Source organism: Electrona antarctica (assembly GCF_951216825.1).
Source record: "Electrona antarctica genome assembly, chromosome: 6".
Classification (NCBI taxonomy): domain Eukaryota; kingdom Metazoa; phylum Chordata; class Actinopteri; order Myctophiformes; family Myctophidae; genus Electrona; species Electrona antarctica.
Window position 1 is genome coordinate 50,003,406 of NC_136811.1, and position 12,915 is coordinate 50,016,320.

The 12,915-nt window shown below is 44.8% G+C and overlaps 1 protein-coding gene across 1 annotated transcript; it reads right to left on the reverse strand.

The window, feature by feature from the left end:
* Positions 1-9,930: 9,930 nt before the first annotated feature.
* LOC306925124 (SWI/SNF-related matrix-associated actin-dependent regulator of chromatin subfamily A member 5-like) lies at positions 9,931-12,915 on the reverse strand (the record flags this gene model as incomplete). The annotated part of the gene is made up of 1 exon (XM_079503806.1): positions 9,931-12,915. The coding sequence occupies one exon, from the start codon at positions 12,913-12,915 to the stop codon at positions 9,931-9,933; it is 2,985 nt and encodes a 994-aa protein (XP_079359932.1).

Here is a 12,915-nt window from a genome sequence, read left to right on the forward strand (position 1 = left end):
CACAGTCAACAATACCGCATTGGTTGTATATGCACCGGTTACGTTATGAGAGCAGTTGTACTTATCAAGACATTATATAACTGTGCTCAGTTATTCTCCCTCACACTGAGTCACCTGTCGCTACATATCTGGACCGCCACAGTGACGTCACAACATATGTCACCGAAAGATATAATACAAGACATCAACGAAAGCACCCTATTTAGACGACAAAGCTACAAATATCCGAACATATACCATGACTCGCTAGCCTCTTTCAGAGTCAACCATCTATAAGAGGAAGTGAATAGCAGTGAATAGCACGTGAATAGTGAATAGCACGTTATGGAGTCTTGAGGGCAGTATTATGCGTGTCTTAAGTACCAGGTCTTATTACTTAATTTAAGACCTGGAGGCGTGATCAATGCCATTTGGCTATTCTGAGTGGCCAAACAGCATTGACCACGCCTCCAGGTCTTAAGTTAAGTAATAAGACCTGGTACTTAAGACACGCATAATACTGCCCCAAGTTGGAGTCATGGCCACATGAAGTCAGAGATCCACCTGGAGCCACGTTGTTATAGACGAATATCTAACATGGTTGTGTTCTAACCATTATTGCTATTTTTGAGCAGTGCTAACCGCTCCAACATGTGACTTTGTGTGTACGGGTGTCTATTATACTGTTTGCACTGCTCATAGGTTCTTGATTTACATTGATTGATTGATGTATTACCTTGCGCTTTCCTTGCTTACTGTAAATTACTCTGGATTAAGAGTGTCTGCTAAATGCCTAAATTGTAAACTACACAGGTACACAACTACACTGCATGTCTTTAACTATTATGCTAATGTTGCATTTTCTCGCACACTGAGCAACTTGTCGGGTAACATATTATACCTATAAAGCCATGCGTCTTTTATACCCTATTAAGCAAGTGGAATCTAATTACATATCATTTTACAGTTTTTAAGACGTGGGGGCGGGTGCAATGTCATATTACAATTATGGGCCAGGTGAGAAGCGCTTTCGACACCCCGTGGTGTGAGCAAAACGGCCTTGAATTAGTCATGGGAGTGTTTCAGGGAGTTTTGAGGCTTACCCAATGAACATGTCCGTACTATTCTCTTTACGACACCAGCTGATGTCCTCATGGAATGCGCCCTTTTCGGCAAGTGGTATTACATTTCTGCAGACTGGCACCATAGACATGACATGACTTTGTCACATTTGGGTTAATTATTCATATTGCACTGCATGCTGTCACCTTTATGCCTCAAAAGAACAGATCCACAAGCTGTCACAGCCATGATGTGCATAGCTTGTAGGCCTATGTCTCTATTTTGTTAAGTAACTTGCAGTTTTCATTGGAAAGTCATTACAGCGGCGCAGCCATATGCTAAGGGAGGGAGATATACGCACATCATCACTTAGTTTGTTTCTGTTCTAAGCATGAAAAACAGCTGTAAAAATCTTTATTCTAGTTGATTTGATTCATAAATGAATAACTAAGACTTTGAAATGGCACCTACCTATACCTTTCAGATCGGAATGGAACTGCGAGTAGATACGCAGCATTGGCTGGCAAATTGGCAATCCATGCGTAATGTTCCCAGAATCGTCTAACCCCCGAACATACAAGTTCGTTTGATATTGTTTAATTCGATAAAAATAGAACCATGTACCATACAGCGAATGAAAGCAAGATTCCTAAGGAATATGGGGATTTTTACATTTTAAAAAACGGTTGAGAAATGAGAGAACCATGAGTTTTTATAATATCAAATATTATAAGAATAATATGAAAGACAAACGGGCTGTGAAGAGCTCAGCTCACCATCCCGACAAGGAGGAAACATAGCCTATAGTGCATGCACGTATATGCACTGACTGTTGCACACACGCTCTTTATTTGTTTCTATTGAAAAACACCAGTAAAATAACGTTTATTTTATTTTAGTCACGAGAAGGAATGAGTTGAAATGCCATACGTGCGCCATGCGTATTGCTGCGGCCCCAATGTTATGGTCTTCGCTCGTAGCATTTTATTGAAGAAGAATTGAGTCGGGTGTGATACAGCATATGAAAGCTAACTTCCCAGTGATTATGGAGATGTTTTAATTTTTTTAAAAGGTTGAGAAATGAGCGATATATGACCCTTAACAATCTCAACGTTTGAACGTTTGAGCCAGAAAGCTCGTCTCCTGCTGTTGCCATGTCTCATAGAAACAAGTAAATAGGTCTATAAACATACTCCCTAAAGAATCGCATATAACAGGGGTCTGCAACCTATTTTAAATGAAGTGCCATGTTTTTATTGATAGTGAGTCTGCCATATCAAGATTAATTTTAATGACACCACATTAAAATTTCCAGCATATTTTGATTGTCCACAAATAAATAATGAATAAAGTTCTTCCTTCTTTTTACATATTTTCTTGCACATTGTTATAATGATCATTATAAATATATATCCCCCTGCAGTCAGAGTTCATTGTTTTAATGAATGAATGTGATGCATTGTGAGCTGGTAGATCTGCTATTTTCAAAAGTAATCTTTGAAAAAAGTGACAATAAGAATATTTTTGAAAAATGTTATTGAAACATTTAAAAACACAAATCTGTCATGGGGGTCACTGGCTTAGTTGGGCAAATGCATTCATCTGGGGGTCCTTGACATGGGAATGTCGCTGTGTGAGGATCACTGGTTTAAACAACATTAGGAGAAAAGCCCAAATAAGCACTTTAGAAACAAGAAAAGCAACCACAACTACCAATATTTACAAGCAACTTTGCAGAAAAAGAAGCCGATTATAATAAACAGCAAACAGACATGGCAACACTCCAGCAGCACTCCAGAGCCGCTCAAGTGTAAAATCAAACAGTGCTTTTTGCTTTTAAGACGTGGTCAGACCCAGGCGGAATCGGTATGCGCTGAGTGTTTTTAGGTCAAGGGGCTTAATAGCAAATTAGCGCAAAGCGAAAATAATTAACATATGGACACTCCCCCAATGCTAAATTATGCAGGAACGTGGTATTCCATATGAGTGAGCGCTCACCACGGCTTCCATAATACGAAAAGGCGCAGAGCGAGGGCGAAATCTGTATTACCGCATGGGTTTTTCGTCTTGCTTAATAGGGCCCTATACTGTATATAGAGATCTCCAAACTCTCCCAACCAAATCATATTGAGAGTATAGTAAAAAATCACACCCGTGTGAACTGAGTGGTGTAAGGTCTTATATAGCCTGATCAGCTGTGGTCTGACGTAATGTCTGACGTAATGAAATCACACCCGGGTGAACTGGGTGACCGTAGCAACCATGCTCATTTTTTGAGCACAGACAGACAGACAGACAGACAGACAGACAGACACGTAAACTAAAAATCACACCCGTGTGAACTGAGTGGTGTAAGGTCTTATATAGACTGATCAGCTGTGGTCTGACGTAATGTCTGACGTAATGAAATCACACCCGTGTGAACTGGGTGACCATAGCAACCATGCTCATTTTTTTGCACAGACAGACTAACAAAGCCAGTCGTAGGAGTGGTTTACACCACTCAAAAAAGCCAGTCGTAGGAGTGGTTTACACCACTCAAAAAGATATGATTCTAGGTATTCCTGCAGTTACACAACTCCATTCCAGTCGTGTGTGACATGTTCTTTCCCTGCACTCCCATGCATGATGTGTTCTTTCCCTGCACTCCCATGCATGATGTGTTCTTTCCCTGCACTCCCATGCATGATGTTCTTTCCCTGCACTCCCATGCATGATGTGTTCTTTCCCTGCACTCCCATGCATGATGTTCTTTCCCTGCACTCCCATGCATGATGTGTTCTTTCCCTGCACTCCCATGCATGATGTTCTTTCCCTGCACTCCCATGCATGATGTGTTCTTTCCCTGCACTCCCATGCATGATGTGTTCTTTCCCTGCACTCCCATGCATGATGTGTTCTTTCCCTGCACTCCCATGCATGATGTGTTCTTTCCCTGCCACTCCCATGCATGATGTGTTCTTTCCCTGCACTCCCATGCATGATGTGTTCTTTCCCTGCCACTCCCATGCATGATGTGTTCTTTCCCTGCCACTCCCATGCATGATGTGTTCTTTCCCTGAACTCCCATGCATGACGTGTTCTTTCCCTGCACTCCCATGCATGACGTGTTCTTTCCCTGCACTCCCATGCATGACGTGTTCTTTCCCTGCACTCCCATGCATGATGTGTTCTTTCCCTGCACTCCCATGCATGATGTGTTCTTTCCCTGCACTCCCATGCATGATGTGTTCTTTCCCTGCACTCCCATGCATGATGTGTTCTTTCCCTGCACTCCCATGCATGATGTGTTCTTTCCCTGCACTCCCATGCATGGTGTGTTCTTTCCCTGCACTCCCATGCATGATGTGAGAATGTTTTTGTTACTAGCATGCTGGCATAATAAATAGCAGAATAAATGGCAGAATATAGCCACATTTCTATAAATCAACCCTTCTAGACACTTGACTCATTTTTGTCTCCACCAGGCCGAAGGCATGGGGAGAGAGTATGTTTTGCACTCGGTCCGTCTGTCCGTGTGTCCGTCCGTCCGTGTGTCCGTCTGTGAACAGCTAATCTCTGGCACCGTTGGCTTGATCGCAGCCACACTCTGAACACACACTCCCTGGATGCCAGAGCTGAACCTCTGCTCCAACGTTTTCACATTGGCCTGTTATAGCGCCACCAGGAGGCCGCTTTGTGCAAAACAAATGTTTTGACAGTACACCTACAGATTTTGTCCAAACATTACGCAAATTGGTACACAGTCTCTCTAGAGCCATTCAACGAAACGGGTCTTTCAGATTTTTCAGACTCCATCCTGATTGGCTACGATTGGCTTCCAAAGTTCGCAGGAGTGCTCCGTTTCAAACAAAATGCTGCAAATCATGAACATTTGCACGCACATTCCCACTAGGCCGAGGAAGAAATGCCACTTGAATATTTTCAACTCAGCCTCATGGTGGCGCTATACCTGGCCGATTTGTGTTTTTACCTATAACTGCACCGATCTGTGTAAAACCATGTATGCACACTCCCTAGAGGCCACATCTGCTCTTTATAGCGCCACCAGGAGGCCGACATATGTAAAACACATTTTCTAATATTACTCCTTCAGATGTTATCCAAATTTCACGCAAATCGGTACACATGCTCTCCATAGTCATGTGATCATGTGATTTGTTTGATTTCTCATAATTATCCATCCTGATTGGCTACGATTGGCTTCTAAAGTTTTCAGGAGTAGCCCGTTTTGTACCCGTTTTGTACAAATCGCCACAACTCCTCAACGCAGCGTCCGATTGCGGTGAAACTGTGCATGCATATTCCCACTACTAGGCTGAGGAAGAAATGCCACTTGACAGTTTTCAAATCAGCCTCATGGTGGCGCTACAACAGGCCAAGTCGCGTCACACACACACACACACACACACACACACACACACACACACACACACACACACACACACACACACACACACACACACACACACACACACACACACACACACACACACAAAACCCAAATAAACATGTTTATATTACTCCTAAACATTTTTCCAAACATCACACACACTCCTATCCTCCTGGTGGAGACCTGTGCCCAGAAGGGCACTTTTTCTAGTTTCCTTTGTCTTTCCCTTTCTTGAGTTCCATTTATTTGTCTGTAACTTGATTTGTATGCCATTAGTTCACAATGGCACAGATGAACATGGTGCCCAAGAAACCAGATTCTATAACATTTTATATTTCAGTTAGATACTTCAGCTTAAATTAAATGAACCATTTCCCATTTATTGCAACATTCAGTTTGGCGGTGTGAATGTGCTCCTGTGATATCACAGATTTCCTGCGCAAGCATGCTATGACACAAAATCTGAGATCACAAACCCCCCAGAAGCAGAGCATAAGATACAGTTATGCACTCTTCAAGAGCATATGTAGATCCACAGAACATACAATCCACAGAAACAAAGATGTAAATATTGATTAAGACACTTTTACAGATATACAGTAAGTAACATACCATCCTCATTCCTCCTTAAGGCAGAGGAGGCTGGGGAGGTGGAGGGAGTTTGAAAACAAACAGCAGCAGGTATGCTGTGTCCAATGCTGAACATAAAGTATGAACAGAGATCTTAAATAGACCACCTAAATGAACCATGAGATTGAGTAAGCTTGTTAGCAAATGGGAATGAAGGTGAGTTGAACTGTTGGGGGAGTGAGACAAACAGTGAACAGAACACCTCCTGCCTTCCGTGCCTACCTGAACTATGGATACCCTGGATTGTATGGAATATTTAACACTAGAGTCCGTGCTCCTCACATCTAGAGCTCGCCACGTGGCCCTCACACCTACGTCGCACTGCCAATCCGACCAATATGAGTCACCATGACTCTTTTGTGGCCATATATGGAGATGTCTGTTTTTGTTTGTCTACCTGTGTCCCTTTTATGCACATGATCCATGATGTTTGTATGTGGGTATGCGCCAAGGAAATTGACTCCCACGCACGCACGCACGCACGCACGCACGCACACATGCACGCACACACACACACACACACACACACACATGAAAACAGCAGAGCTGCAATGAGTGTAGGACTCAGGAGTGACTAACACGGCAGACTTGAGCCATGCAAAAAAAGAAGAAAAAAGAAGAAAAGGAACTACTAACAAATCTTGAACAAATATCCTGTCAGAGGATCTCAGGGATGACAGTGACACAAAATATATGCTCAGGCCAATATGCTTTTAAGGACATTTTCTATGTGTTCTGTAAATGTAAAATGTGCACTGTTCAGAGCATATGTCACCCCCCCTGTATACAGCCCATCTAGGGTCCTCTTACAGAATGAAAAGCATGAACAGCTAAGAGTGGTAACGATTCCATGAGATTACTTTGTGTTCCTAGGTGGCATATAGTGCCAGTCAGTTGTTGTTCACTTTAAATTACTTCTGTTGGTGTGCCAACCTGTGAGGATACAATTTAATGCAGCACCTGGATGTGTCTAACAACAGCATCATAGTGGCACCAACAACCCCAATGAAGAGCTGTTACCGGGTCATGTCCAGGCTGCGTGAGCACTGGCTCAGCAGCCTGCTGCTGATTAGGTAGGATGCACCAGAGTGTAGAGTAGGAGAGTAGCGACACGCTTTGATCTCGCCGCAAAGCGGGTGCCTATGGGCTATAGTTCCAAACATTGCTCCTATGGCTGGAACTATCCCATTGAGACAGAATGAGCACTTCCGCATTCCATTGTTACAATGGGAGTCAACGCTAGTGTCGCCACTCTCTTACTATATTACTCTGGATGGCACTATAGCACTTTTATTGCACTATTGTACTTATTTGTTTTTCCCTCGTTGTATGTCTCTTACATTATCATGTATTCATTTCATGTGCTATGGACTTCATGTCTGAGATGATATACTTGTCCATATCCGTGTGGGGATATAACGATATTCTTTTTTTTTCCTGCTGAAAATGTTGAATGAGGTGAATTTGGTTTAGTGCATTGTGAGTACATTTCACGCAGGTGAAGGAGGGTCCATCCTCTATCTTTCTTCTGTCAGTAATAAATAAAATAAATAAATAGATAGATACAATGATCTACTTACACATTTTGGTGTCGAATCAGTCCTCAAATTTTGAGCAAGGAACATCTGCCACTAAATATATATAACGGGTGTCCCCTGTGGCATACCCGTTATGTGATGCTCAGTCAATCACAGCGCAGAATGGCACACCTTTCAGCCAATCACAGCAATCACGGCAGTTCCGTCCTCAAATTCCTGCACCATACATGGTACTTTTTCCATCCTCAAATTACTAAAAGTATTAGTTAAATATTATTAGGATATATAATTGTGCGGAACAAGTCAGCAATCAGGCTACATGCTACATCAAAATCTATAGAACAGGAGCTGGCTGCCACGTTATTTCCTCCCCAGTAGGTATGCCACTAGCACCATGCAGACCCCTTTCACGACGTCCCCTGAGATTTGTGTTTCTGTGCAGAGTCAGTGTTTGGGCTGAGCTTCTTGCTGCTTCCACAGCCATCTGGGGTCATCTCAGATTTCCGTTTCTGTGCCGAGCCAGTCTTTGGGCCTTGCTTCGTCTCCTCCACCTTATCTCTCTCCTCCAGCTCCATGGTCTCCGTCAGCTCCATGTTCTCTTTCTCTATAAGATTGATCAGGGTCATGCATCGCCTATGGAGCTCCATGGCCGTCTTGGACTTGAGGAACCAGTCAAAGCGAAACTGTGATGATTTGCGGACAGACTGCCGCAGCTCGTCATACACTTTGTTTTTGTTGACGCCCAGCTTGTGCAGCATGCATATGAGAAAGCGGTCCTCCTCCTCTGTGTAGTGCTTACCCTTCTTGGTGCCGTAGGAGATACGTAGCTGGTGGAATGGAGCCTTGTAGCAACCAATCTTGGAGTCGAGAGCCTTCTTAGTCCTTATCCTCTTCTGGATCTTGGCCTCTCCTCTCTCGATCTGAGCCATGATCTTATCAATGCCCTGCAGCTTATTGCAACACTCCCAAAAAACATCATAATATTCCTTGACTTCTTTGTGCGTTTTGCTCTTCACCTCTCTGGCAATGTTGTCGATGTCGTCTCTCCCCCACTTCTCATTGGCTCTAATGAACTGATTGAAGTCATTTCTGTTCCACATGGTGAAACCCTGTGAGAGGAGTTTCTCCTTCTCCTCTAGCTCCTCATCCGTCAGGGCCTCAGCCATGTCAATTTTGGCCTGTTCCTCCTTTTGTTGCTGGGCGGAGTTTTGCATCTCTGGGTCACAAGGAACCTTGTAGCCAATGGACTTCCTATAATATTGATTCTCTTTCTCAAGGAGCTGAAAGAGATGGGGAGGAAAGAACTGGAAGTCCTGGAGGTTGGGCTGCTTGGGAGGACGAATAACCCTGGTTGCTTTTGTGTCGTTGTAGTTGTAGGAGTCCACCGCTTTCCTCTCTCTCTTGGGTAGCTCGATCCAGTGAGGGATGAACTTTGTCTTGTCCCTGTAGTCCTCTCCTTCAAAGTTGTAGACATTGGAGTTCTTCTCAGTGTCCATGATGAAGTTGCTCAGAGAGCTCTCATCCAGCTTGGACATGCCCTCCTTCATCTCCAAAGTCATGGAACTATCCCATTGAGACAGAATGAGCACTTCCGCATTCCATTGTTACAATGGGAGTCAACGCTAGTGTCGCCACTCTCTTACTATATTACTCTGGATGGCACTATAGCACTTTTATTGCACTATTGTACTTATTTGTTTTTCCCTCGTTGTATGTCTCTTACATTATCATGTATTCATTTCATGTGCTATGGACTTCATGTCTGAGATGATATACTTGTCCATATCCGTGTGGGGATATAACGATATTCTTTTTTTTTCCTGCTGAAAATGTTGAATGAGGTGAATTTGGTTTAGTGCATTGTGAGTACATTTCACGCAGGTGAAGGAGGGTCCATCCTCTATCTTTCTTCTGTCAGTAATAAATAAAATAAATAAATAGATAGATACAATGATCTACTTACACATTTTGGTGTCGAATCAGTCCTCAAATTTTGAGCAAGGAACATCTGCCACTAAATATATATAACGGGTGTCCCCTGTGGCATACCCGTTATGTGATGCTCAGTCAATCACAGCGCAGAATGGCACACCTTTCAGCCAATCACAGCAATCACGGCAGTTCCGTCCTCAAATTCCTGCACCATACATGGTACTTTTTCCATCCTCAAATTACTAAAAGTATTAGTTAAATATTATTAGGATATATAATTGTGCGGAACAAGTCAGCAATCAGGCTACATGCTACATCAAAATCTATAGAACAGGAGCTGGCTGCCACGTTATTTCCTCCCCAGTAGGTATGCCACTAGCACCATGCAGACCCCTTTCACGACGTCCCCTGAGATTTGTGTTTCTGTGCAGAGTCAGTGTTTGGGCTGAGCTTCTTGCTGCTTCCACAGCCATCTGGGGTCATCTCAGATTTCCGTTTCTGTGCCGAGCCAGTCTTTGGGCCTTGCTTCGTCTCCTCCACCTTATCTCTCTCCTCCAGCTCCATGGTCTCCGTCAGCTCCATGTTCTCTTTCTCTATAAGATTGATCAGGGTCATGCATCGCCTATGGAGCTCCATGGCCGTCTTGGACTTGAGGAACCAGTCAAAGCGAAACTGTGATGATTTGCGGACAGACTGCCGCAGCTCGTCATACACTTTGTTTTTGTTGACGCCCAGCTTGTGCAGCATGCATATGAGAAAGCGGTCCTCCTCCTCTGTGTAGTGCTTACCCTTCTTGGTGCCGTAGGAGATACGTAGCTGGTGGAATGGAGCCTTGTAGCAACCAATCTTGGAGTCGAGAGCCTTCTTAGTCCTTATCCTCTTCTGGATCTTGGCCTCTCCTCTCTCGATCTGAGCCATGATCTTATCAATGCCCTGCAGCTTATTGCAACACTCCCAAAAAACATCATAATATTCCTTGACTTCTTTGTGCGTTTTGCTCTTCACCTCTCTGGCAATGTTGTCGATGTCGTCTCTCCCCCACTTCTCATTGGCTCTAATGAACTGATTGAAGTCATTTCTGTTCCACATGGTGAAACCCTGTGAGAGGAGTTTCTCCTTCTCCTCTAGCTCCTCATCCGTCAGGGCCTCAGCCATGTCAATTTTGGCCTGTTCCTCCTTTTGTTGCTGGGCGGAGTTTTGCATCTCTGGGTCACAAGGAACCTTGTAGCCAATGGACTTCCTATAATATTGATTCTCTTTCTCAAGGAGCTGAAAGAGATGGGGAGGAAAGAACTGGAAGTCCTGGAGGTTGGGCTGCTTGGGAGGACGAATAACCCTGGTTGCTTTTGTGTCGTTGTAGTTGTAGGAGTCCACCGCTTTCCTCTCTCTCTTGGGTAGCTCGATCCAGTGAGGGATGAACTTTGTCTTGTCCCTGTAGTCCTCTCCTTCAAAGTTGTAGACATTGGAGTTCTTCTCAGTGTCCATGATGAAGTTGCTCAGAGAGCTCTCATCCAGCTTGGACATGCCCTCCTTCATCTCCAAAGTCTTCCTCTCACACCTGTCCAGGATCATGCTAATGTCATCATCTGTGATCTCACTCTCCTTAGAGGAAAACACGTGTGTGGCCCCGTGGCGAATGATGGAAAGCATCTCATCCTTTCCCGCCTTGTTGGTGCTGGGGCCCACTAGTTTTCCCTGTTGGATGACAATGGAGTCGAGGCGGAGTTTCATCTCAGCTCTCTCCACGATCCTCTCCTCCACAGTATTCTCTGTGATGAAGCGGAAAACACGCACCTGCTTCTGCTGACCGATCCTATGAGCTCTGTCCATGGCCTGTTGGTCAACTTGTGGATTCCAGTCGGAGTCATAAAGGATGACTATGTCAGCAGTGGCCAAGTTAATACCCAGGCCTCCAGCCCTGGTACTCAACATGAAGATAAACTTACTGCTGTTAGGCTCGTTGTATGCATTGATGGAGACCTGTCTCTCCTCGTGTGGAGTCTGTCCATCCAGACGACAGTAGCCGTAGTTCCTCCATATGCAGTAGTCCTCCAGTATATCCAACATCCTTGTCATTTGACTGAAGATTAGCACACGAGAACCCTGCTCCTTCAACTTAGGAAGCAGCTTGTCCAGCACTGCCATCTTTCCGCTGTTGGCCACCAGGTGGAGATCAGTAGTGTAGGGGGGTCCAGGTTCGGCTCCATCAAACAGGTAGGGATGGTTGGAGCACTTCCTTAGCTGCATAAGAATGTTCAGCAGACGCATCTTGTCCATCCTCCCTGTAGAGTTCAGGATGTCTATGTCTTTCATCAGAATCTTGGTGTACCACTCTCTCTGCAGCTTGCTCAGGCCAACATAGATCTTAATCTCTTTCTTAGGAAGCAAAGATTTCTCTACATCGGCTTTGATACGGCGGAGCAAGAAGGGACGCAGGACAGTGTGAAGACGCTCCACCAGCGTTGTATCACCCAGGCAGTTGTTTGTGTCAAACCAGGAGTCAAAGTCCTCCGAGGAGTTGAAGACGTCAGGCAGCAGGAAGTTGAGCAGAGCCCACAGCTCATGGAGGTTGTTCTGCAGGGGTGTTCCAGTCAACAAGACACGATTGGTAGTCTTGAACTCGCGCACAATTTCCGACAGCTTTGACTTCTCATTTTTGATCCTGTGAGCCTCGTCAATGACCAGGTACTGCCAGTTGAACTTCTTCAAGACGGCCTTCTCTATGATGAGTATCTCATAGGAGGTGACGCACACGTCCCACTCCCCTGGCAGCAACTTGTCTCGAATCAGGGTGGCCCTCTCATCTTTATCTCCGATGAGGCATATGGCACGAAGAGATGGCACCCAGCGCTTGAACTCCTCCATCCAATTGTTAAGGGTGGACTTGGGCACCAGCACCATGTGGGGTCCAGGGATGTTTCTGTAGTGCTTCATGTAGCCCAGCAGGGAGATCGTCTGCAGGGTCTTCCCCAAACCCATTTCATCTGCGAGAATGCCATTGAGTCCATTCTCAAACAGGGAGATGAGCCAGTTAAGACCACGGACCTGGTAGTCTCTCATTGTGCCCCCTTTGACATAGGAAGGGGACTCGTCAAAGCGTGTGCATATGTTAGTGGTGCTGATGCTCTCCTTTAGAAGTTCTGCATCCCCCTCTTGCTCTGAGCGATGCTGACGGTTACATCCAGCAGAGATGCGAGGGCGTCCTGGTTTAATCTTCAGTGGAGAGGTGGGGGTCTTCTGTGCTGCTGGTTGGATGAAATGTGCAAACAGCTGAGTTTGTTTCAGCAGGTATTCAAATCTGTTCTCTCTCTTCTCTTCATCAGCTTCGTCCATGGTCCGTGATGATACTAACTTCTTTCCAGCCTCAGATTTCTTCGACAT